The 25,400-nt window shown below is 44.8% G+C and overlaps 10 protein-coding genes across 10 annotated transcripts; 5 read left to right on the top strand and 5 right to left on the bottom strand. All coding sequences in view use genetic code 12, as the record gives it.

Moving 5' to 3' along the window:
* Nucleotides 1–95: 95 nt before the first annotated feature.
* LODBEIA_P37790 (uncharacterized protein) lies at nt 96–2,441 on the top strand (the record flags this gene model as incomplete). Its single annotated transcript, XM_066973926.1, has 1 exon — nt 96–2,441. One exon carries the CDS (start codon nt 96–98, stop codon nt 2,439–2,441), a length of 2,346 nt encoding a protein of 781 aa, XP_066830717.1.
* A 271-nt stretch (nt 2,442–2,712) lies between these two features.
* LODBEIA_P37780 (uncharacterized protein) lies at nt 2,713–3,870 on the bottom strand (the record flags this gene model as incomplete). Its single annotated transcript, XM_066973925.1, has 1 exon — nt 2,713–3,870. The coding sequence occupies one exon, from the start codon at nt 3,868–3,870 to the stop codon at nt 2,713–2,715; it is 1,158 nt and encodes a 385-aa protein (XP_066830716.1).
* A 2,469-nt stretch (nt 3,871–6,339) lies between these two features.
* On the bottom strand, nt 6,340–8,019 carry LODBEIA_P37770 (uncharacterized protein; the record flags this gene model as incomplete). Its single annotated transcript, XM_066973924.1, has 1 exon — nt 6,340–8,019. The coding sequence occupies one exon, from the start codon at nt 8,017–8,019 to the stop codon at nt 6,340–6,342; it is 1,680 nt and encodes a 559-aa protein (XP_066830715.1).
* Nucleotides 8,020–13,525: 5,506 nt separating this feature from the next.
* Nucleotides 13,526–14,092, top strand: LODBEIA_P37760 (uncharacterized protein; the record flags this gene model as incomplete). The annotated part of the gene is made up of 1 exon (XM_066973923.1): nt 13,526–14,092. One exon carries the CDS (start codon nt 13,526–13,528, stop codon nt 14,090–14,092), a length of 567 nt encoding a protein of 188 aa, XP_066830714.1.
* A 519-nt stretch (nt 14,093–14,611) lies between these two features.
* On the top strand, nt 14,612–15,562 carry LODBEIA_P37750 (uncharacterized protein; the record flags this gene model as incomplete). The annotated part of the gene is made up of 1 exon (XM_066973922.1): nt 14,612–15,562. One exon carries the CDS (start codon nt 14,612–14,614, stop codon nt 15,560–15,562), a length of 951 nt encoding a protein of 316 aa, XP_066830713.1.
* Nucleotides 15,563–16,665: 1,103 nt separating this feature from the next.
* On the bottom strand, nt 16,666–17,802 carry LODBEIA_P37740 (uncharacterized protein; the record flags this gene model as incomplete). Its single annotated transcript, XM_066973921.1, has 1 exon — nt 16,666–17,802. One exon carries the CDS (start codon nt 17,800–17,802, stop codon nt 16,666–16,668), a length of 1,137 nt encoding a protein of 378 aa, XP_066830712.1.
* A 2,618-nt stretch (nt 17,803–20,420) lies between these two features.
* On the top strand, nt 20,421–21,767 carry LODBEIA_P37730 (uncharacterized protein; the record flags this gene model as incomplete). Its single annotated transcript, XM_066973920.1, has 1 exon — nt 20,421–21,767. One exon carries the CDS (start codon nt 20,421–20,423, stop codon nt 21,765–21,767), a length of 1,347 nt encoding a protein of 448 aa, XP_066830711.1.
* A 238-nt stretch (nt 21,768–22,005) lies between these two features.
* On the bottom strand, nt 22,006–22,701 carry LODBEIA_P37720 (uncharacterized protein; the record flags this gene model as incomplete). Its single annotated transcript, XM_066973919.1, has 1 exon — nt 22,006–22,701. The coding sequence occupies one exon, from the start codon at nt 22,699–22,701 to the stop codon at nt 22,006–22,008; it is 696 nt and encodes a 231-aa protein (XP_066830710.1).
* A 684-nt stretch (nt 22,702–23,385) lies between these two features.
* LODBEIA_P37710 (uncharacterized protein) lies at nt 23,386–24,318 on the top strand (the record flags this gene model as incomplete). The annotated part of the gene is made up of 1 exon (XM_066973918.1): nt 23,386–24,318. The coding sequence occupies one exon, from the start codon at nt 23,386–23,388 to the stop codon at nt 24,316–24,318; it is 933 nt and encodes a 310-aa protein (XP_066830709.1).
* Nucleotides 24,319–24,568: 250 nt separating this feature from the next.
* LODBEIA_P37700 (uncharacterized protein) lies at nt 24,569–25,336 on the bottom strand (the record flags this gene model as incomplete). Its single annotated transcript, XM_066973917.1, has 1 exon — nt 24,569–25,336. The coding sequence occupies one exon, from the start codon at nt 25,334–25,336 to the stop codon at nt 24,569–24,571; it is 768 nt and encodes a 255-aa protein (XP_066830708.1).
* Between the last annotated feature and the right edge of the window lie 64 nt (nt 25,337–25,400).

Genomic DNA, 25,400 nt, shown 5'->3' with positions numbered 1-25,400 from the left:
CAGAGTGGTTTCCAACCACCACAATACACCTAATATCGAAGGACTACAACTTGTTTTTTCAGTTACTATAGAAGATAGAAGGGGAAAATAGCACGATGGCAGAGGTGATAGCCAACGGCGGGGTCCATGGCCCGCAGCTATTTCTCGATGTGGAAGACAAGACCGCCGAAGCATTAACCACATATCACGACCTTCCCGCATGTACGTACCAGACGAAAACAACAGGATGCGCAAGTAACCGCAAGCGAGGGCCCGAGTTTATGACGTGTGACTGTGAGGAGAACTGGGACCCGGACACGGAAACGAACTTGGCCTGTGGCGACGATTCCAACTGCATAAATAGAATCACTTCGATTGAATGTGTCAATCGACATTGTGGTTGTGGCGAAGATTGTCAAAACCAGAGGTTCCAAAAGCGGCAGTATGCTGATGTCTCGGTGTTCCAGACAGAGTTGAAAGGTTACGGCTTGAAAGCCAACTCTGAGATCAAGGAGGGCCAGTTTATTTATGAGTATATTGGCGAAGTGATTGACGAAGCTACGTTTCGTAAAAAGATGATTGAGTACGACTTGAAGCGGTATAAGCATTTCTACTTTATGATGTTGAAGAATGATGCTTTTATTGACGCGACGGAGAAAGGTTCGCTTGCCAGGTTTGTCAACCACTCGTGCAGCCCCAACGCGTTTGTCGACAAGTGGAACGTTGGCGATAGACTTCGTATGGGTATATTTGCCAAGCGCCGAATCCAAGCTGGGGAGGAGATTTCGTTTGACTACAACGTTGATAGATATGGTGCTCAGTCGCAGCCGTGTTACTGTGGCGAGCCCAACTGTTTGAAGTTCATGGGTGGCAAAACGCAGACGGATGCCGCGTTGTTGTTGCCCGAGGGCATTAGTGAGGCCTTGGGTGTCAACTCGAGAATTGAAAAAGCGTGGTTGAAGGAAAACAAGCACTTGAGATCGAAGCAGCAAGCAGACGACGCAACCATCAACGAGATGTTTGTGCAGAGCTTGACTGTGTTGCCCATGGCCGAGTCGGACGTGTCTAAAGTTATGGGTGCACTAATGAAGGCCCAGCAGGTGCTGTTGATTAAGAAATTGATAGAGAGGATACACATCACCGACGACAAGGAGATTAACCGCTTGTTTGTCAAGTTCCATGGGTACAAGACCCTCTCCAACGTGCTTCAAGATTCCAGCGACGACGAGTTGATTTTGATGGTTTTGGAAATTCTTGCGCGGTGGCCGGCGATGACAAAGAACAAGATTTCTTCGTCGCAGATTGAAGATGTTGTTAAGGAAATCCAGGAGAATAGCATGAATGAACAAATCAAAAGCCTGGGTGAGATTTTACTTAAGCAATGGTCGCAGCTCCAAATGGCGTACCGAATACCCAAGGTGTCCAAACCGGCGAATCTCCTAGACTTTGACCGAAAATCTAAGTCGCCCGAGCGTGAAGATGACTTGGAGATACTACGCGCAGCAGGTTATGAAAGTTTACCATCGGGCTGGCTGGTCACCTATGACACAAACTCGCAGAGATATTATTTCTACAACAAAGTGACAATGGAGACTCGATGGAACCCACCCGATGGGGTAAAACCACTATTAGATGTCCAGACACCAATCATCCCCACTGGACCAAAAGCTCAGGCGTCATTCAACGACTACCGCTCGCATGAGAACAACAACCACAACAACAATAACCACCACCACAACCGTGGCGATCAACAAGGTGAGCCGCGGAAATCCAACTTTGGGTTTGTTCAAGCAGAGATCTCGAGACGTGTTGAAGAGAGGGAGCAGCAAGCGCGAGAATCGAAAGCTCGTGAACTAGCCGAGAAGGATCGCCTCTTGCGGGAAATGATTGTGCAGGCGCAGCAAGAAGCAGCCGCCACGGCGCAACCAGCAGAGAAGAAGAGCAAATTGGCGAATGGAGAACATCGAGATCATCATCTCCACAAGTCAAAACATAAACACCACCACCAACACAAAAGGAAGCACCATGGCAGTGAGCACAAGGCAGCGAAGGAAGACACCATTGAGTTGCAGTGGAAGCGTCTCCTTGCCAAACACGTGACGCATTTCGTCAAGAAACACCAAGATGAGATTGGCAGGGAGAGTGTTAAAGGGTGCACCAAGGAAATTGTGACGAAATTAGCTGGTCGTGAAGCTAGCAAACCCGATGCTGCTCCGCCACCGGCGGACTTGGATAAGCACAAGTATAACAAGGTCAAGGAGTATACGGCGACGTTTATGAACAAATTTTTAACTAAATATAGAACGAGAAAGGACAAGAAGAAGAAGACAACAACAACAACAACATTGGATGACGGTGGAACGAGTTCGCCCAATGGGAAAGCCGAGGAGTCTGCTGAGTTGGATGTGGATGAGAATATGGACGCCAGTCCCACTTGGGATGGAGCCGAAGAGACATTGTAACAAGGCAAACTCGAAAGAAGAAAAAAAAAGAAAATGTTAGATTAGAATGAAGATTATGGTGTATAATAAGAAAATGCAAAAAGTTGTTCAATCTATGTCTCTATTATCTGTCTAAAAATATATGTAAAAAGTCTATAAGGCAATACAAAAAAAAAAGGAAAACATTTGAAAACCGGGACGAGCAGTGTGTCTGAGCGTAGCTTAGTTTGCCTGAGCTCAGCTCAGCTCAGCTTAGTTTGGTTTAGCTCAGCTTAGTTTAGTGTAGCTATGCTTATGCGCTCTTGTTCAACAAGTTGGGCAAGTTTTCAATAGACTCTGAGCCGTAAATGATTTGATAAGTAGCTTCAAACAAGGGGAACTCAGCCAACTTGTCGACATTAGTTAACAATTCATGCACTTCCTTTGCCGTAACGATACCTTGCGAACTTTGTCCATTCAACAACTTCTTCTCCGCCTGCTCGGCAGACGCACCAGTTTGAGCCATGTATCTTCCAACCTTGACGTTTCTACCTCCACTGCATGTGGTGATCAAGTCCGCAACACCAGCGGATTCAGCAGTAAATGTGGAAGCTTTACTTTCCGGGAAGAACATTTCCGAGAACTTGATCGTTTCCAAGAGTCCCACCCTCATGATGGCGGCCTTGGCATTATCACCCCAGCCCAAGCCTTCAACGAAACCCACTGCTAACGCCACGATGTTCTTCAAGGCACCGCCTATGCACACACCGGCAACGTCTTCAATGACATTGACGTGGAAATAGGGTCTGTGGAACGCAGCCTTGAGCACAAATTGGTCAATGTCCTTGCCGGCGCCGCGGTAGTCGGCAGGCAACGAGTAGGCGACTGTCGTTTCGGACCATTTGCATCTAGCGACTTCGGGAGCCAAGTTGGCTCCGGATAAAGCGCCGCATTGCACGCCCAATTCCTCAGTAATATAGGTAGACAACAACTTGCATCCATCCTTGTTGACTTCCAAACCTTTCAAGCACGAGATGGCTCTCGCGGTGGGCTTGACGTTACCTTTCAATTGTTTCAAGATCTTGGGCAAGAACTGGTGGGGCAAGTTGAAGACAATCAAGTCGGCGCCCTCGACGGTTTTCAATAGGCTGGGCTCGGCAATCAAGTTGCTGGGCAACTTGACCCCGGGCAAGTACTTGATATTAACGTGTTGCTCATTGATGATTTCCGTCAACTTCTTGCCGTCAATTTTTTCCTCAAACACCCACATCTTGACGTTGTGGCTGAAAAGACCCGGTCTAGCGGCGGCATTCTCGGCCAACACCTTGGCGATCGTCGTGCCCCAGTTTCCGGAACCAATGACACATATCTTGAACGGGTGCTCGGGCGCCAACGACGAGTGGATGTTGGGCGATTTTGTTGGGGTCAAAATGTTGGACAACTGCTTTAATCTATTTTGAGGACCCGACATCGTGGACAGAGTGACGTTTCTAGTGATTCTAAGGTGAGGTCGAAATAGTGGAAGCAATGTGGAAACTGGAAATACAATAGCTCTTGGATTTTCCCCAGATTCTTGTTCCTATAGGTATATATGTATATATATATGAAAAAAAAATTTGGAGAGCGGTTCAGGGAGAAATCTGTTGAAATTTATAAAGGGAAAGAAGTTGGGCTTATTGGCAGAGTGGAAGAGTGTGCGATAAGAATAGCGACACCACCAGAAAAAAAAAAAAAAAAAAAAAGGCCAGTGTCAGGCCCATAGGATGCGTTTTGGTTCCGGTTTTGCTCTGCTCTGTTCGCTTCTGTTCAGTTCAGGCTTGGTGGAAAAGCCTTGCCTCTTGACCGGTTGTGGTCTCTACCTCTAGTCCAGTAAACAGGAAGACTGGTAGGTGTTGAAATTGCGGGGAAAAATTTACGCATCTACGGAGGGCGATTGGCAAACTCTACATGCAAAAGTCGTAACCAGAGAGAAGTATGTGTGTGTTCCATTCCTCCTTCCACACAGACAAGCAGCAAAGAAAGATGAGGAGGAGGAGATATCTCATAGTCCATGGCATATTGCTGCTGTGTCACTGTCACTTTGTTCTCGTGGCCAATCGCCAATGTCACCTTGAGCTCTTTCTTTGTCTTTTTTCTTCGTGGCGCAACGTCGCACTCACGGGCGCCTGGGAATGAACCGAGGCACACCTCGTGCTGCAGGGCCGAATATCCTGACAGACTAGCATTCAAACCATGACCCCTCTTACTTCCTTCTCCCATACCCTAAACTTTCTCTTTTGCGGCCCTAGGTCAAGATATCTACCACAGCCAGAAGAGCCAAGGGGGGGAGGGGGCCGGAATGTCCGATTCTCTTTCTGGTACCGAGATAATACGCTGAGACAATACTGCGACAGTTGGTAGCATATTCCCCCCCCCCCCCCCGTAAGATGGAGCCAGCCGGGGTTAGTTCCCGTTGAGAAACCGTTGCAACTCTAATTCAAACAACTGCGAGGTACACGTTAATAGCCACGGTTTACTACCAACCGGGGGAGGGGGGATGCAAACCAAAAAAAAACGGGTTTGAAGTGGCGGAAAAGGTGGAAAGCGTGCAGTCAAAGGCTAAATCTACTAGATATGGATTTGACTCTACCACTTCTGTCATTCAGGAGCCTACTCATCAGCTCCTCACCTTGGATCAACGACCAACTACCTCGACAACGGTGTCCCCCTCCTAGACCTCGTCCGAGCGAAAAAAAAAAAAGAAAAAGAGGGCACCTTTCCATGGAGCACCTGCCCGTCCGCTGTATCGACGCAGACGAAACCAAAAAAAAGAAAAAAAAAATTTAAAAAATACTTCAAAATTGACCTGTGATAATTTTCTCTCCCTCTCCCTCCAGAGAGTTGGAGCTGTTATAGTCCTGGTGCACAAGGCCTTGCCCATCTTACTTCCGTTTCGCCTCGATTGTTTTGCTTGTCCTCTGCAGCATTGCTTCCCGCTTAGATAGTCTTCCTCTTTTTTTTTTGTTTTTTTTGGAAGACCCTATTGTGATTGTGATCTTCTGAAATTTTTCACGTCGATTCCGTCGGATTAGCCGATGACATCCGTTGATCCGACCAGCCTTTTGCCAGCATGGGTGTGCTACGTCATATACCGACGAACACCTCGAGACTGCACCAATAAGGTCCACGGAGAAGGGTGGTTGAAAAGGGCAAGACTTGCCCTCGGAAACTTGGGCAAGGAGTCATGTTAAGCACCGGCAAACTCAATTGGCTGACAAAGCTGCAAAACTTTTTTTTTTTTTAGGCCAACGTAGCGTAGCCTGCAACTTGCAATACGTTTGTTACTCGCACCGATATCCTCTTGGTGGTGAACAATTTGATTAGCTTGAAGAACTCACTCGAGCTTGGAAAAGTTACTAAGGCGACAGTGGCTCTCAATTGAATTGACATCTGTATGAAAGGCTGGAGCAGTCTTCTATTCAATTATAATGGTCTTTTTTAATTTTCAAAAAACATCTCAAAAACTTGACTCGATGACCGTGAAAATATCCCATACTAAAGTTACTCAGCCTAGATTTTCATATATAAGGATTGCAACTTGGTGAAGAGATGGTGTAGTTTATAGTTGGCCGCTCGTGCTGGACAGCTGCGTCACGGTGAAAAGTGGTATCTAGATAGTCTCGAGATCAAACGGCCCAGTGCAAGGAAAAAATTCACCACCGAGAAACAAACGTCCTTGTTCAGCCACAGTCCAAACTTGTTGGCGAGAAATACGAGAGAGACAACTCTCAGTATACTTTGTTGACGCGCCAACTCCACCAAAACTGCGTTGAGGCGGCCCCCACGCGTGTGAACACAACTAGTCCACCTCCAACACAGAGGAATCAACGCGATAACGAGTCAAAAAAAAAGTAGTGCATGTCTATAAATTAAATAACTACCGCATGAAACTTTTTGCTTGTCACGACCAGTTTTCCTTTTGATAGCCATAAGTAGGGAACTTTCGCTGAATCGCCTCGTCGTCCAAGTCGTCGTCGTCGTCGTCGCCTCCATCTCCGTTTTTCCTCCTTTGCTTTCCCAACTTCCCGGACCCGCTCTCGTCGTCCAAGTCGTCTCCGTCATCTTCATCTCGTTCATCATCGTCATCGTCATCATCGTCTCCCTCGTCCAAATCGTTCAAATCGTCTCCCTCGTCGTCGTCATTGTCATCGTGATCGAGCCCCGAGCTTCGATGCTTCAAATGCTCAAGATTCTCAATGTACAACTTCTTATCGGCATTCCTCTTGCACGTCAACGTGCCCACGTGTCTCTTTAACGCATCCTTCCTAGCGAAACCCTTGCCGCAGAACTCGCAAATGTTGGGCGGGATGGTCAAATGCTGCTTCTCGTGTCTCTTCAAGTCCGACGACCTCCGGAATGACATGGAGCATTTGTCACAGAGGAATTTCCTGGCGGGGTCGCCTCGAGACGACAGCTTCTTGCGCGGGATAGGTAAGATCGTCGACGACATCGATGACGCTGAAAGCGACTTTGGTTGACGCAGTTGTAGCGGTGGTTGCGGTTGTAGTGATGGTGGTGGTGAGGGCACAACTCCCTGTTGGTCCAAGGGGTTTCTCTCTGAATCCGCTTTCAACTGCAACGGTTCGCCAATGAGAAAGTTCCACCCTTGTTCATTTCCTGCAGGATGGTGTCTGCTATTGAGCAACCCTGCGCCTCGACTACTGCCAATTTCTTTACCCGAGCTGCTCTCGGCTGGATTGGGACTACTGGTGAATATGTTATTGCTTAAATTGGGGAACGACTGGTAGAATGCTTGGATATTCAACTGGCCATTGCCATTTGCTTCAATATTCTTCAGATCCGAAATGGGGTTACCGTGCGGAGAGCTGGCGTATTCCAACCGACTCAAGAGATCCAGAATAGTAGGGTCAACCATGCCGCGACCTTTCTCGTCTATACCTCGGGCAGTGGCAACAAGGGCATCTCTTGCTAATCTTAGGAATCTTTGGTCTTCGTTTTCATTCTCGGGTGTCTTTTCTCGCTTCAGTGCGGTCCTGGTGTAGCTTATATTGGGCTGAGTCGAAGGCGATATGGGGTTATTGTTGCCGAAAAACAAATCATCCTGTCTCAATTTCTTCACTGGTGGTGACGGAGCATTATTGCTGTTGTCATTATTATTCTTTACACTGCTATTGCTTGTGCTTGGGTACAACGGACTCGCGGGATTTGGGGAAAACATTGTATAGCTCATTGTCTGATCTCGCGATCGTCCTGGTAGTAGTGGTGCAAAGTGGTGCTGTCGTTGTTCGTGTTGGTTATACGGCAGCCCGAGGGTTACAGGTTCAGATCTTTGAGTATAAACCAGGCGCGTCTGTGCTGGAAAGTGTTGCGGTGGTTGCTGTTGCTGTTGCTGTTGCTGCTGGAGATTCTGGTGATGTTTGAAATACTCCAGGTTAGACAGGATATGGTCTTGAGAAGGCAATACAACAGGCAGTGAAACTCTAGGCCCTGGTGCAACGATCTGGGATATCGATAATGGTTTTCTTTGGTCTGGCTGCTGGTAGTTAGTATCTTCGTCGCGGGAGCTCTGATTCTGATGACTTCCAAACAGGTGTATATAATGGTTCTGTCTTTCGCTCATCAAATCATGGGTTGCCAATCCTATCCATCAAAAATCTCGGAACAAGGCACTAGGAAGCAAGCTAGTTGGTTATGGGTATCTGACAACTAGACAAATAACTATCCATCATTCAACTTGGAACGGAAACACACACACACATACATACACGCTCGTGTATGTTTTTATATATTCGCATTTACTTTGAAATTCCGAAGCCACACTTTCGTATTTTCTTGAAAATTTTGACGGGAAGTTTTGCTGCTCAAGGTGCTTTTGCACCCAATCTTCCAAATAAAAGAGAGAGTGAGAGAGGGCCCCAGGTGGTGTCTTATGGCACAGCAGTTCCAATAAAGAAACAAAAGCACATCCTAGGTGTATGACGTTCTGGCTCGGCGTAATGCCATGTGCTAAAGAAAAAGGGCCACCTCCATGCTCGTTCAAAGACACTCCTTAGCATTCTCCTTGTGTGTGCGCGTGTGTGTGCCGTGCCTGTCCTCGTTGACATAAATATCTTCTCCTCTGTCGTTCTCGAGTCCCGTTTAATGGAGTAAAAGCTCAACCCCAGTTCGCTGCTTGTCACATACCTTGCGCGATTCCTAATGCCGTACCTGGTTAGTGAGTGATGTAAAATTCTAAAAACACGAAGCAAATAGTTGATAACTGCAATGTACAAGTGACATTATGCCTTGCAATATGTAATTGCTCTCAATAAATAAAAAAAAAAAATTAAAAAAAAAGTGTGGTTCAATCTTGAAGTCTGCTTGTTGTTCCACGAAGGAGATATTTTTCAAGAAACGAAGAGAGCGAAAGCAAAGTCACCTTGTCTTCATTTTTTGACGCCAGCAGTACGCACGGCCAGACGCACACACGCACACACACAGGCGCAAGCACAAGCGCCTAGATATACGCATGTGCCGAGACGGATACTGTGTGCTGAGAGGGTTAGTGAGAAGAGAGAGGACGTGGTGCGGTCTTCAGTCTTAAGAAACTCGGGCTCAATCTGTCGACTTTTCATATGTAGAGTTCAGCTCTTTTTCAACCGCTGCTGAGATGGAAAACGGGATGGTTTCTAGTGACGGGGACACTCTCACCACTGACCCTCAGCCCCCTTTCCCGCCTCTAAAATCTAATCTCAGTGCTCATGTTGATATTCGCCTGTTTCTTTGCAAATGTTTATCAAATATTAGTTCAATATTATCATTGTGCACGTGACAGCGGCAAAGTGGCGCTACCCCCCAAGAGCTCCTCCCCCTCGCTTCCTAGTTAGGCATGAATGCGCTTTCATGTTGGAAGTAAAGAAAAAAAAATGCGCTTCACGTTTACTAGATCTCCTTGAAAGTTGGAATGAATAGAAAAAAAATCGTGGATCAACTTGAGCATTGGGAGTGCCGTAGTATGCTTCTAAAAACTAGACACTGTTCAGACCATGTGTTCTGCACCACGTTGTCTGGTTCTTGATCGTGGTGACAACATTCGCAGACTATGTACGTCCAGTCCCATAGCTACTGGAAGTATAGCTCAATCTCTTATGATCTTCCCTCTCCTATGCATCCGCCCTGCTCAACCAGCAACACTTGAACAAAAGCCAGTTTAGCTGTAGATGTATTCCAACATGTGCATCCATGCTGAGCTATAAATTCGTCCCATATAGATGACTAGACGTTACACATCTACTTGCATGTTGAACTAGTCTATAAGATGCTAGATAGTTAGTTGACCCTGGGATTGTATGCCGTTGCGGTGCAAAAACCCTGCGTTCTTATGTCTCTACTTTCCGTGTTGATTCATCCCAGTAGGATTACGCTCTGCGTGGAGTCAATATCTGGACTACTTAACGCAAAGACTTGGAACTGGCACTTGAATGTGCTTGTCACTGGCGACTGTAGTTCCATAACTTCTCGACCGAGAGTGCGTTTTGCTGCTTAGCTGGGAGCTGTTAGCCGTTGCCGTAACTTTGTTCCAGTTACGGCTCCGTGGGTTGTCAGATATGGGTTGGTGCATTATTCGTCTGTTCAAAATCCCACTTTAATCGAGTTTTACTCGCTAACTCTAGAAAAATCCAAGTCGAAAATTTCCCATATTTTCAATTTTTTTTACAGCTTGAGAATCTGGAGGGGATTCAAAGATGCAGAATCTTGCACACTTTTTTCAATCGGGAAAAAGAAGGGGGGCCGGAGACTTTGGGAAGAACAGTCAGTTTGATGGAACATAATTTTTTTTTTTTTTGTTAAGAGGCTTGAGTTGAATCGAATTGAAGCAAAAGCCCATCTTCTATTGTACAATCTATCACCTGGCGACTGACTAATCATTAATCGCTGATCACTACGTCATGTTGAAGACGTTGTTTGTTACTATCTTAACTAGATGTCGTCAACACTTGATATCAAAGTTCTTCCCTTGTAAAGAGGTTCGGAATGGATTGAAATGTCCAAATCCAACTTGCTGCTCTAAATTACTGCAAAAAAAATTAAAAAAATTAAAAAAAAAAAAAACAGTTTTTGCTAACCGCCCATGAGCCATGTTTTCACTAGATAAAACCAAAAACAATAACGCCGGAACCGCTCTTGTTATCGACTTTTATCACGGAACATGTTGGTTGAAGAGATAACTAAAAAAAACTTTAATTCTTGACGTAATGAAGGTGCAGCGATTTGAAACTCCAACGAAATAGCTAGAGGGGCTGCGAACGTTGAAAGCAACTTCCTCCCGGGAGTTGACTTGAGATTATCAAAGCCTATGTAATTAATATACCCAGATGTACATGTTGCCCATGTCGCTCTTTCTTTTTTTAGTTTCTAACGTTCAGCTTACGGAAAAACCCGCAAAAGTTCTCCAAAAATAAGGTTTTGTTTAGACTTGAACCATATGATAAAAGTAAGAAATCGTTCTTCTTTTTCGAAAAACGCAGTGTTTCTGACATTTTTGCGAGATCAGAGCCCAATATTTTCTTTCTCTAAGGAGGTCAGAGGTCAGGGGAAGAGGAGGTTTTCGAATCCCTGTTGCTCTTTTTTCGAAAAAAAGAAAATGGAAAAGTAAAGGGGCCATGGAAACAGTCGCAGATGAGGTGACGAGCCAGCTCTGCTTCTAAAAGGCCTCGTCTGTGCACTCTTGCGTTCTTCGAAGAAAGCTTTAGTTTTTCCTATCAAATCTGACAAGTGTCCATCCAGATGGAGTATGTATTGTTTTTTTTTTTTACTTTGCAACTATCTCTCCATTCAATTGATAAATCTATCTATCTGGTTGACCCCCAAAAAAATTTGATTTTGCGCACTGCGGTATTGGCTAAATAAGTCTAGTCCCTGGCGCGTTAAGGTGAAGAGACTGTTTCCAGTTGGAGAGATAACGTCACCGTTAGCACGTCAAGGACTTGTGACTTGTGACTTGTGATTTCACCACACGCAGCGGAATTATCACAGCGGTGATGTCGGAAGGACCGTGCGATATAGATAAGGAAAGTTTGTTTCGGCTTAGCCTTGGACAACTCTCCTTCTGTTTAAACTTTGAATTTTAAATCTTCGGTAGGAGGGGAACGGGCGCATCCCAATGACAGTCAAATATCAACACATATGAACGGTTGTGGCGAGTTGAGAGTCCGTCGCTCCCTTGCAGAAATCGGCCAGATTCTTGAAATACTTGCGCAACGGTACTTAATTGCATGCGTCGAGATACAAAAATAACACTCATCAGGGTTTGGTTCGCCTCCATAGGTAAGGAAGGCAGTCAAGCAGATATCAAACCGATAACATGTCGATAACAAGGCAGGACAAGACAATGCAGTGCAGGACAATTGTATATTTACGCTTCTCTTTTGGGGGGCTTTAATGTGGTCGCGATTGATGTCAATTTATGCGCAAAACAAAGGTTGATTATTATCGAATCATAACATCACCACTTCTAAAAGGCTTCTTCCAAACGAAAAATCACCAGAGCGGCTATAAGCAAAAAACTGGAAAGTCAATCGAAGCTTTCTCCAAATTTTCACCGGCTTTTCCCAATCGCGCAAAAAATGAAAAGTAGCCTTTCATCTTTTCGTCTCTTCATTTCGGTCCTCTTTTTCAAAACCGTCACCTTCTTTGCTCCTGTTTTCACGCTTGCACCTCCTCTACCTCCACTCATACTCCTGGTTCGTATATCGCTGTAAGATACCTTGTTGCTCACTGAGAAAAGAAAAGCAGGCTTTGACCTTGTGTCTAGCAGGAGACGGAATCAGTATTTTTCTCCCCTCCACTTGAACTTTGGCAGCTCTGACGGTTAAGAACCCGCTGGTAAACAATATTCCTCTTGTTTCAATCACCCGAGCTATTGTGTAAATCAGCTCTGACACTAGAGTTCAAATGCGTTGTGGCTTTTACACTTTACATTTTTCCTAACCGATCCGTTTCCGTTTTTTTGTTGTTTTTTAGGCAAAAATGCAGAGTATGTGAGATGGAGTTCGATCTTTTAGCAAACTATGTGGGGTTCGGCTTGTACCACAGATGTCTTTTGATTGAGGTTGATCTTTTACGTTTTTGACAGCTTTGACTCTTGTTATCTTGGGCATTGATGCTAATGGCTGTCACCTAATTGGTTCATCTGGTTACTCTGGAGCCAGCAGCCAGAGATCAGGAGGTTATAGTTCTAGAGTGGCCCAATTCCAATAAAGCTGAAGCTTTAAATCACACGCTCTTGATTTACCTAGCACAGGACAAAATACATGCCGTTTCAGCCTCCCTTCTAGATGTTGCCGGACTCTGAATGGTGGTGACTTAGTCAGCTAGAAGTTAACAATAGAACAGAGCAAACTCAAAATATTTTTTACTCTGAATAGTCCCGACTTAGCGCAAAAACTAGCTTTGGGTGTGCCAATGCTGGGGTCTTGGTTGAAATACTCTCCGAATCAAAAAGGTGTACCAATTAATAACGTCAATGTTGCATGCTGCAAGGCTCATAATTTCCTAAGTCGCGGCTTTTGTTTTGTGTTTTTTTTTGTTTTTTGTTAGTTTTTTTCGCAAATTTGCAAAAGGTTGCGAAATACAGTAGAATAGGGTTTAATCAGATTACGGTCGGATTTTTTTTTCTCTCAAAGATGTTCTACCACCACAGTTCCGATACCATGATCAATAGACTCTTTTCTTGCTCAATGGTTCTAGGTGGTTTGTTATCCATTGTTTTTTTTTTTTGAACATCAAAAAGTTGCCATGTGAGCTACAGCAACAATAATCGGTGTGATTGGATTTGTCGTTGTCAATTTTCCGGGGCCCCCTTGTTGCAAAATGAATCCTTTTTTCCTGCTTCTTTCAAACTACACAAGTTCGAGCAAAATCATCAAGTGCTTAATTCCAGAGCAAGGAGGATTCTATTGGGAATCCATTTGGTTACTTGGTTAACTTTCAGGTATAAAAGAAGGTCGATTCCCCTTGGTTCATGCTGATTTTTTTTTCTTTCGATTCTCATCAACAAACAAATTCAGTCGTTTAGCTCCAATTGATCTCATCTGCTATCCACACACTAGTAACATCCAAAAAAAAGTTTTTGTTTTTCTCCCAAAATGCAACTTAAAAGTATCTTGAAATTTTCCTTGTCTGCCTTGGTCGCTGAAGCTGCTTTAATCAGCAGAAGTGCTATTGCACCTAACCAGAAAAGAGCTGTTGAGGCTCAGAAGGAGGTTGTCGCTGAAAAGAGATTAGATGTTGATCTCGCTACTAAGATCGGTCTTCAGGTTGCTGACTTGTTAGGTCTTGATATTGGTGCTGATGTTGGCATCGAAGCTAAAAAGAGGGACACCGTGGGTCTCGACGTTGCTGCTGACATCTTGCACTTGATCGACTTGGGCCTTGGCTTGAATGCCACCGTTGATCTCAAGAGAGAGGATGTTCGTGAAGCCATCGAAGCTAAAAAGAGAGACACTGTGGGTCTCGATGTCGCTGCTGACATCTTGCACTTGATCGACTTGGGCCTTGGCTTGAATGCTACCGTTGACCTCAAGAGAGAGGACAAGTTCGAAACCATTGATGCTGAAAAGAGATTGGACGTGGACCTTGCTACTAAGATCGGTCTCCAAGTTGCAGACTTGTTAGGACTCGGCGTTGGTCTTGATGTAGGTGTTGATGCTTAAATCCACCGCACGCTCCACCCCCTTCAACCCCCTTTTTTTTTCCATTCACCTGGAGTGAGATAAATTATCGTTGTGTTTTTTTTTTTCATTTTTGTTTTCGTTTCGTTGATAATTTACAAAGAAAGTTGAATAAATTTGCTCGTTTGATACCTGTCCAGCCTGCTTGGATTATATATATACCATTTTATTCATAAGTATGAATACACCATTTGCTTGTGCTTAAGAGAGGGTTCTCTTTGTAGCTGTTGTTGTAGTTGCAAACTGCAAGCTGCTTACCGCGGTGTGCAATCGCAAACAATTTGTTGGTTGCACCCGCGGCAGTCCCCGACGCCGACGGGGCGAGGACGGAATTTGCTCCGCGGGGGTTTCTAGAAACGGAAAAAAGCGGAAAAAAGCAACGAAGAGAACGAGAGCCAACAAATAACAGCAGGAAAAAAAAACAAGCCATCCCATCTCTTCCTTATCAACCCAGGCCACATCGAGCAAGCTCCATCGTTTTATTTTGAAAAGACCCTAAAAATGTTGACTCTGCTTCTTGCCAAGATTACAGAGATGCACCCGGTGTTGTCAACCATGGCAGCCTCGTCGGTCCGCAGACAAATCAGCGGGGTGATGGGCTCGACCTCGTTGGCGTGTTGGATAGTGCTCTTGATGCCGCAATTGATCGAGCAATGGCGGTTGAAATCAGCCGAAGGGATCGCGATCGGGTTTATCTCTATTTGGTTTTTGGGGGACTTGTTCAATCTCGTTGGTGCGATATGGGCTCGCTTATTGCCCGAGGTGATATTTCTTGCCGTGTGGTTTTGCATTGCTGATTCCTTGATGATTGCAAGTTATATTTATTATACCAAGATATACAGGCCCAAGAGCAAACACCACCATCATCACCACCATCATCACCACCAGGAAGGTGAGCTGGCAAGAGAGGTAATTGAGACAGAAGTGACTCCACTTGTGCCTAAACGCAGCAGGAGAAGCAGCACGTTGACCGACATTGCTTTGGAGCCAGAGCAGCATTCCGTGTTTGTCAAGTACGTTCTTCCAATTATCTTTGTCGTGGGGGCAGGTGCGTTGGGCTTTCTTTTATCTGGAGGAGACTCGCAGCCATCGAACCCCGACCACCCTTCTGCGCCAACACAACCACAACCACCAAAGGACTCGATCCAGTTGGGGCCTCAGATTATGGGATACTGCTCGGCGCTCCTCTACTTGGGCGCACGTATCCCGCAGATTGTGCAAAACTACAAGAGGAAATCAGTATATGGATTGAGCTTGCTTTTCTTTCTTTTTTCAACGTTGGGTAACTTGACTTACGCCGGCCAGATTTTGTTTTATAGAAACGACTGGCAGTATGTCATTTTGAACATGAGTTGGCTCTTGGGCAGTTTGGGGACGATTTTCGAAGATAGTGTTATATTTATCCAGTTTTACATGTACAGGGACAACTCGGTGGTGGATGAAGGTGCCTAGAAAGAAAAAAGCACCAAGAGAATATTGGAGAGGGCGTAAACAATATACAATAGTTAGTCGAAGAGTGACTCTACTACAATTCTTCTTTTCCAGTTTGAAAGAATAGGAATATCGAGACCTTAAGCGTAGAGGGTCCGAGGTGATCGTGATATCCTCCACCTCGTTCTCATCTCTTTCTCTTTCTCTTTCCCCTTTTCTTTCGTTATACCCACATGAACAACACGCTAGCTCCACTGGTGATATGACGTAGAGTACCACGAGACAAATTATATATTATTTTTCCTCTTTATAACGCTCCCCAGGTTTCCGCATCAGTCGCTAGTTAGTTACCCCCCTCGCTTAATCGCGACACAATACCCCGACAATGTTCAGAGAGCCGCTATCAGCAAGCAATGAAGCTGCTTAGTTCGAGCCCAGTAAAGGAGGATCAAAAGAGTCAAAGGTTTGCATTCATGTAACCACTAACAAGAAGATTGGAATTGATCTGGCAACGAGTGGGTTTCCAATCCCAGACCTCGTTCCTGGTGCCTGGGTTTTTTTCTAATTGAAGAGCTCGATGAGGTTCAAAAACACAAAAGGAATGTTTTTTTTTGTTTTTGCGCCAACTGCAAAAGCCGCGGCAGGGTTTTGCATGGTTTTGAGAATTTGGGCCAGGAACCCTTCCCCAAACATCTACTCGCGGGACCTAGAAGTCAAAGAGAAAACTCATAAGCCTTAAGAATATGCGGTCTATAATATTGTCCTCGTACTTTATACTCTATATATACAAATGTTGTTTTTCCCAAAAGTTAATTCCCAAATCCTATCGTTTTTTTTCCAGTAGTTTTTATCCCGTCCTTAATTTCCTCTTCTTTTTTTCTACCATATTGTATATATCTTTTCCAGTGTCCGTTTATCCCTATTTTCCAAAAAGTACTCTAATAATCAATGATGATGAAAAACATAATCTTTTCCCATCATCATGCCTTGTGTTTTAAAAACAAAATAAAATCTAAAACAAAATTTGAATGAAACCAAGCCAAATTCAAAAAAAATCCAAAACCAGAACTAAATCAAAACCAAAGCCAATAAATTTTTTTTCCTCTCTTTTTTCTTTTTCTCTTTTAAAGATATTGAGTGAATAACGCATCGTTTAACCAACCGACTCTCTCAAACGCGGCAAACAATCTCGATGCTTTATTAACGTCGATTCTGCATGCCTTTTGAGCATCGGTTCTTCTAAATTGCTTACCCAATTTGATCTTGTTGACTTTTTCAAAAAAGAATCTTCTCTTTGAGTCAACGTACACCGCCAAGGGCAACCTCAATATACTTGCCAATTGGATCTCGGCAGGGTGTAAATTACGGTATTTTTGCAAATTTGGGTCATTTGACAAGTCCATTGGCTGGCCCTTCCATTCAATCTTGAGGCATTTGCTGTTGTTTGGTGGCAATGTTTGATTGGCGTCGGGTGAGTAATCGGGTATGCTCTCGTCGATCAACATCTGCTGTTGGATAGCGATGGGAATTGAAGGTGTGAATGACTTTGAAGTCAGTGGTGACGACGTCGCATTGTGATTAGCAGTGGTGGTGGCGGCTTTTCTCTTTTTCTGTTTTGGTTGTGGAGCAAATTCCGAATCACTATTATCGAAAACCTCCTTTGTCTTTACCACTCTTCTTGTACGCATGCCATTTCTGCCCGAACCATCCTCGCTCATTTCATCCATTGAATCGTAAAAACTGGTGCCCAAATTGCTACTATGGTTTGTGCGTTTCTTGTATTTTCTCAATGGTAACGACGTGGTATAGTTTCTTTCACTTGAAGCTAGCGATGCATATTTATCGAGAAACTCCAATTGGTCATGGTAGTAGTTGGCAGTAGGCTTGACATTGACTGTCAATCTATAGTCCTTGTAGTTTTCCAATTTGAACTCCTTTGAAGCATCGAGATAAGACGTGGTTGAAGGTGGCGGCAACACGATTGGACGTTTGAGCTGCTGCGGTAATAAAGTTGTGTTCAACTCTGCGTTTCTTTGGTATGGCGACAATGGAGGCGACAATGGCGGTGCCGGTGCCGGTGCAGGTGCAATTAAAGACTTGCCAAATGAATTGACACTGCCGTTGCCACTGTTATCTTCTGCAAAGTATTCTTGGTACTTACTCATTGGTCTCATGGCCTGCGACTGTTTGATCAAGAGCTGCTCTTCCAAGTTGGAAGGGGTGGGACAATTGGGTATGTTGGGTATAATTGAGTCTTTCATGGTAGTGTGACTGCTATGGCTTGTATATGTTATCATGGGGTAGTAGGTAAAAGACATCCTGAACGTGTAATTGTGTGTGTGAGTAAGCCCTGTTCAAGTATGAATGATAATATAGAAAGAAAAAGAAAGTGACGATGATGATAACTTATTTTATAGAGAGATATTAGCTTGAATATATATGTGGGTGAGCAGCCCTACTACGTAGCAGAGGTGAGAAGATTATATAGATGGGGAGTCCCGATGGTGTTTGTATATTGTTATTGTTTCTCATGTTATATTTATACATGTAAAAAAAAAAATTTTTTTTTTGGTATCATCCCTCCATCATCTTGAGAATCTGTAATCTTCAATGATTGCAAAAAAAAAAAAAAAATTATTCTTTTTTCATTTTTCTTTTTGTTACACTTTTCCTGCGGGTCATTCGTGCACTACTTCACGACAGCCAATGTGTAAAAAGAAACTTTTCTTTTTGCAACTGACAACCGCAAACCGGGACCAGACTGGGACTCGATTGCGGCACGCTGAGGGCACTCTAGACAGGCAAGATCGAGCGGGTTTGGGACCTCTCTAGCAACAAGGCCCAGCTCTGAATGAAAAGCGTGGGCAAAAATTGCACTGATTTTGGGCAAGAGACAGCGTTGTACAAGACAACATGAAAGACCCACGGAAGTAACGTCATTTCCACTTGTCTCCGCCACTCCAAGTTTGGTGTCTGAAGTCATGTGTTTTTTTTTTTGGTCTTTTTTTTTTTCCTTACTTGAGATACACCAGCAGTAGCTCTCAAAAGGGAAAGATTGGCGAGAGCGAGTTGGCCAAAAAAAAAGACCCTCTACGAAACCAAGAGTGACCGCAGGGTTAGATATGAGCCGGTATGGAAAAGAAATTTGCAAACAACGCAGTAGGCAGACAGAACAAGAGAGAGAGGGCAAAAAACAAAGAAAAAAAAAGCGTGGTGGTTTGTAGATTCAGGCCTGGTTGTTTTTTTACAAAAGACGCTACCGCCTTGAAACACATCCGCCGGCAGATACGAGGCTTTCCCCGCGAGAAAGCAGTATACCAGAGGCGTGTCATAGGATGGTTGTGGCAGGGTCAAACTGGTTGCGGAAAAGCCCCAGCCCAATTTGCCATACCATTGCGATGTCCTCCCTTCCACCTTCTCCCGAATGTCCCAAACACCGGATGCAGATGAAGCCACTCCAAACACTTAGTCACACGCATAATTACTGTCTAATTCCTGCCGGTTGGCGCTGGCACAAGATCTGTCTGTTTCTTTTAACAAGCCGTCGCTTCTCTTATCCACCAAAAAAAAAAAAAACAAAAAGAAAAAAAAGTAATCTGACACAATATCTCTCTGTGCAAAACAACCCCCCAGATTAGTGGGGTAATTTCAAACATCCAAGGTTCATTTCAAAAAAAACTGGGAAAACCTCGTGTTTCAATTGAGCTTATTTCGAGGTTGAAATTGCAAGTGCCTACCCCATTGGAGTGCGCAGGAGTGCAATTGACCAGGTTGAAACGCGAAAGAACTTGAAACTCACAATTCAATTGAAACGGAAGAAACTGGACACTCTCTAAAAATTGTCTCATGATAAAACAAAAAACAAAAACAAAAAAGAAAAAAAAATTTTTTTTTTTATCAAACATCATCGCATCTCTCAGACTACAATTACTATCTAATCAGTGGTTTCACTTTTTTTTTATTGTTGAAATATATCTGTTTATATCACGCTATGCTTATCGTGCTAAGCTTGGGTCCTATGCAGTACTCGCGGGCTTACCTACAGGCAAAGCGTGATTGGGAGATATTCTGGATATTAATTACTAATACTGTGTTCACGATAAAAAAACAAGAGAGGGTCCTATTCTCTCTGGCCTCTTTGACTCATCTCGGTAATTCGAATCTGTTGTTGTTGTTGTTGTTCTTCACCAATAGCGGGAGAGGCCAATTGCTCTGTTCATGGCTCTTATATACTCGGTTCTCCCTCTCTCTCCTCAATTCATTAATTACCTCCCACCCCGACCGGCAACCCTTGTTTTACAATATTCTCTACTGGTCTCTTGACCCCTTCAACATCCCGAGCTCTCATTCTGCGCGCTTCTATCCCCAGTCCGAGACATTTCAGCTACAGGTGTCTATCCATGGTCATGCGCATGATGCCGACATTCAGTCTTTCTTTTTGATTTGTTTCTTTTATGCCACCAGAGAGAACTCGCAGACTTTGTCTGCCTCCGTTCCATGAGAGAAGATACTTCTTGCTGTTCTCCCCCCCTCCCACTTCACTTTCTCTATCTCTTCTTCTTTCCAACGTTTTTCCACAAAAGGAGGACAGGTTCTTCCGCGCCACTTTTGTGCTTCCAACGAAGATCTCAAAGCTTATTTTTTCTCTCTCTGTTTGTTTGAAGGAAAACGGCTCCGTGCGGCTTGCGATTGCCCTTTTCGTCTTATTTCCGTCTGTCGAATATTGGTCTTTTGCGACACGACCTTTTTTGCGACATCTACAGTAATTTTTTTCTTTCTTCTTTTACCACACATCTCTAGACTCCGGCTCACTGTTATATTCATAGCACAGTTACATCTCAAAGCAAAGCACACAACTTGAACTCATGACCCTAAGCTGATGTTGAGGAAGATGGCGATAGACTACGCAAACAAACTATGTCTCGCGCCCATGGTGCGAAGCGGAGAACTACCGATGAGACTCCTAGCACTCAAATACGGATGCGACCTCGTGTGGTCACCAGAACTAATCGATCGCAAATTGATCCAGACCCAACGCATAGTAAACCACGAACTCAACACGGTTGACTTTGTAGTTGCCAACAAGAAGAACCCCGAGCGCAACGAAGTCGTATTCCGCACCCACCCGAAACTGGAACAAGGCAAGCTCATATTGCAACTAGGCTCAAATTCGCCGGAGATAGCCGCACAAGCGGCAGAATTAGTCATCGAGGACGTAGACGGCATCGATTTGAACTGCGGGTGCCCTAAGCTGTTTTCGACTCACGGTGGCATGGGCGCAGAGTTGCTCAAGACCCCCGACCTACTCTGCTCGATCCTCGTTGCGCTAGTGGAAAACGTGGGACGCAAGCACCACAAGCCCATCAGCTGCAAGATCCGACTATTGCCCAATTTCGAAGCTTCCAAGCTGTTGATTGAAAAAATATGCGCCACGGGGATATCCAACGTCACGATCCATTGCCGCACTCCCATCATGCGCAACAGACAAGACCCCATCTGGAATTACTTACCCAAGTTGATCCCCATTATAAAGTCGCATGGAATCAGCGTGGTTCTAAATGGCAATTTCCAAGGCGTGGCTGATCTAAAAGCTATTCAAAGGGCAATGGGCGATGAGAGCTTAAGCATCATGTTGGCGGAAGCAGCAGAAACCAACGCATCGGTATTTTCCCAGGTCCCGAGAACGCAAGCTGAGATGATTGTCGAGTTGTTCGAGTTGGGGAAAAAATACCATTGGTACTCGGGGACAAAGTATATGATTGCAAACATGACGCCTGGCAAGTCTGCCTATTTCCAGCGATTTACCCAGCTGAAGAACTTTGACCAGATGCAACTCGTGGTGGATGAGTTGAAAGAGCGCACGGGGTCGGAGGATCGTGTGTGCAAAATCATGACCAAGAATTGCCAACGGCCGCACTTGCATACACCTGCCGAGCACGCGGAGATGATGCATTCGCGCGGTTTACAGATGAGCCGGTACTTTAAAGAGTGGGATGAAAGTGTCATGTTGAGGGATTTGAATGATGCCGTTACACCTAGACTTGATGAGCAGCAACATCGCAACAAGGGTCGTAATAATAATAAGAAGAAACTGAAGCTGAAGCTGAAGGAAGGGGCTCAAGAGGATACTGGTGGTAGTAGCAAAAGGACAATAGAAACACCGCCGACGTCAGAAGAAGAAGTCAAGAGACAAAAGTATGAAGCTGTGCCCGTTTACTCTGTATGATTTTTAAGTAGACTGTATAGAAAAGAGTGTTTCCCTTCCCACACAAGCATGTTTAAGCTCTACTTGCAAGAAAACTTTCTCAATCTCAATAACATAGGCATTTCCTCAAACAAAAATATTCCCAAAGGACGAACAATTTGTAAATTAGATAGATATATATATGTACAAAACAAGTCAGAAATTTAATTTCTAAAAACTCAGAACTTCATTGCGTCTTTCCCTGCCCCGGTATTCACCACTACTCCAATTTCAATTGTTTCTCTTCGTCAACTTGAACAGCGCGTTTCAAACCACACCAAACACCAGCAGCACCCGCCATCAAAGCACTAGAATAAGCCATAGGCTTGAGGCCTCTCGAGCTCCTAAACAAGGCGCCCGCTAAAGCACCAGCAACCACCGAGTTGACATCGTCGTGTTTCTCCCTCACGCCATCCAAAGTCGAGTCTATCAAGTTATAACTGAGCGCCAACACGCCAGCGGAGTTACCGAAAAACGGGCCTCTCTTGGTGATGTTGTTCAAGATGTGATTGAGCTTGACTTTTCCTGGTGCCTGTTGGGGCAAGGTTGCGACACCGTGCGAAAAACCCGAAAGACCACCGATTCCCAATCCCATCAAGTAGACGGCACCGGTGCCGTAACACAAATCATCTGTCCATGAACGCGAGGGAATGAGACCCTTGGAGCCTTCGACGGTGTTTAGTTTTTCTTCTTCGAGGTCCAAGTATTCTATGCCTTTTTCCAACCCCGCTAACGGGTGGAGGAGGGAGATGGACGGTTGAGATGACTGCGGTGATTGCGATGATGATGCGGTTGGGGTGGCTGATATTATAGATTGCACGTCTTCTACTTCCCTTGGATCGAATCCTAGCGTCTGTTTGAGCTTGTCATCTGCTGATGGCTGTGTTTCTGTTGACTTACCAAAGATCCACGACATGGCCTTGTTCTAATTATATATATGTCTGTGTAAAGTGTGCTTTCAAGAACTTGCGAAGGGCAAAATCAACCAAAATGTTTTTCTTGCGTGGAGGCAATAAAAAAAGTAAAATGTGACAGCTGGAGTTTATCTCTCTATCCTCGTTCCAAGTGCAACTGCCCTAGCTTATCGCAGTCTGTATTCAGAGTAGTTTCTCAAATCACGGGGAGGGCTTTCAACTGAAGCAGACTGGGACTTCGGGATTGAAAATTTTGATTTTTTTTTTTCTTCTTCTCGGAATGAGAATTTGCAGCCTTTGGATTTCCCTGCGGTTCTGACTTCATGTCGCTGAGAACATATTCCTTCAAAAGTGAAAGACATGGTCTCTTTTCTGCCTTTAGAAAGAGATCATGGCTAGAGGAGGTGATGGCTGTTACAATTGCCGGGTCTTTTTTTTTTGCTATGGAAACAGACATCTGCTCCGAAAGACGGACAATCTTCGGCCATGTCTCCTTCGAAAGAAGCCGTCTTCTCCGCCGACAACTCTGGGGACCGCTCCCTCTCTTCTTCTCTTTCGCTTCCAGTTCATGATCCTATTCGAGCAGCAATCAATCTCTGTGAAAAACGTTCCGGTATCTTTGTCTTTTTGCCGCCAGTTCTGGTGCTAGAAATCTACCGCCAACTTCCCGCCACGACGTTAGAGTCATGCGAGCAGAAACTTCTACTCGCCCCAGGTACTGCATACAACCCCACCTCCCGGCGGCGAGCTTGCGGAACAGTCTCACTACTGTTAAACGCATACGGACAACGTCAGAACCACCATCACCAGCATATTCTCCACCAGAGGAGGTTGCGTATAGAGATATTGGGGGATACTTTTGGCAGATGATGGACCCAGCGGTAGATCGAAGTAGTTCAAGCACAGACTCAAATGGAACCAAGATTCAAGATACCGAGCTTATCCCACTACCGAGAGCCGCCGCTTCAGCAACCACCCCCACTGACAATTCCCCAACACTAGAGACTCACATAGGCATCAACTTGGTGCCACCGTTGAATTTTTCCTTAGTTGAGGATGGTATCTACCGCTCTGGCTTCCCTATGCCGATAAACTATCCCTTTCTACAGCAGGTAAACCTCAAGACCATCATATATCTCGGCGACTTGGGCCACCAAGACCACGAGAGCCCTAGCTCGTCCGACAACAGCAACAAGAAGAAAAAGAAGAAGAAAAAGGATAAGGACGGCTCTGTTGACATCTTGAACCAATACATCGAATGGATCGAGTCTCAAGAAACGATAACCTTCCATAATTTGCAAGTTGAGTCGCTGCAGGAACCGTTCAACAAACCCGAGGAACAGGAACAAACGTTGCAGAGTCTAACTACTGCCTTGCAGTTGATTCTAGACAAGTCCAACTACCCGATATTGATCCATTCCAACAAGGGCAAACATCGAACTGGGTTGCTAGTGGGGCTAATGAGGAATCTATTGCAGGGCTGGTGCCTCAGTGGTATATTTGAAGAGTACGAAAAATTTGCCATGGGCAAGTTCGAGTACGATTTGGAGTTGATTGAGATTTGGCAGCCTGAATTATGGGTTGATGATTCGAAAAAGCCCAATTTCGTGAGAATATGACATTACTTCTGCAACAGCAGCACCAGCTTGCAGTGGCATTTTGACTCCAACCATCAACCTCCAAAATTTCTACAGTTCCACACAATTACTCCTAACAAGCAATAGAATCCTTTTTCAAGCTGATTTTGGCATTTGTCAACATAAATATATATGTATATTCGCATAAATAGAAATAAAAAAAAAACACAATCAAAGGTTAGATACAGAATGCAACCCCTCCTTCCCTTTCCCTACTCCCGCTTCCCCCATCTCATGAGTTATTCTTCATTTCTCTCAATTTCGTCATTACGTCATCAGCCTGAGTCAATCCCGTCTTGGACTGAACTTGCGGGTCTGCCAATCTCATAAACGGATTAAACTGCAACTCGTCACCAATAGTAAACTCGCCAGTAGTATATTCGTGCTTATTAGCAAATGCGTCCAATTCCTTAATAGCCTCGTTATCCAATATAGTCTTGCTGAACTTGACATTCGATTTAGTATATTCATGCCCCGGGTAAACTTTAGTATCCTTGGGTAATTTGCCCAAGACCTTATTCAACGCCGCGTTCATCTCGGCGCCCGTGCCCTCAAAGAATCGGCCGCATCCACTGATAAACAAGGTGTCGCCAGTAAACACTGCCTTTTGCCCAGTTTTGGCGTCTTGCACGAAATAGCAGATGGAGTCTTGCGTATGGCAAGGTGTATGCAATGCAGTAACCAGCAAGTCGTCACCCAAGTCAATGACCTCTTCATGTGATGGAGTATACGTGACCAAAGGAGAATCTTTGCCTGCAATTATTGGGAGGTCAGGGTATCGTTTGTGAAACTCCTCGTTGCCGTCGGAATGGTCATAGTGGTGGTGCGTGTTGACTATAGCTTTCAATTCGTATTGCGGCTTGTGCTGTTTGATAAACTCGGTCACCTCCAGAGGCACGGCGGGGTCTATCAACCATGCATTCTTTGACTTGTCGTCGATTAACAAGTAGGCGTAATTGTCACCGTGACCCCACCTCATTGGAATTGGCAAGATGTGCATTGTTCTCTTGGTAGCTATTGGAGGGAAAAATGGAGATTGTAGTGGTTTCAGACGAAGGAATGAA

This window comes from Lodderomyces beijingensis (genome assembly GCF_963989305.1).
Source record: "Lodderomyces beijingensis strain CBS 14171 genome assembly, chromosome: 4".
NCBI classification, from domain to species: domain Eukaryota; kingdom Fungi; phylum Ascomycota; class Pichiomycetes; order Serinales; family Debaryomycetaceae; genus Lodderomyces; species Lodderomyces beijingensis.
The sequence above is the reverse complement of the archived record's forward strand: the minus strand, read 5'-3'. Positions and strand labels throughout refer to the sequence as shown.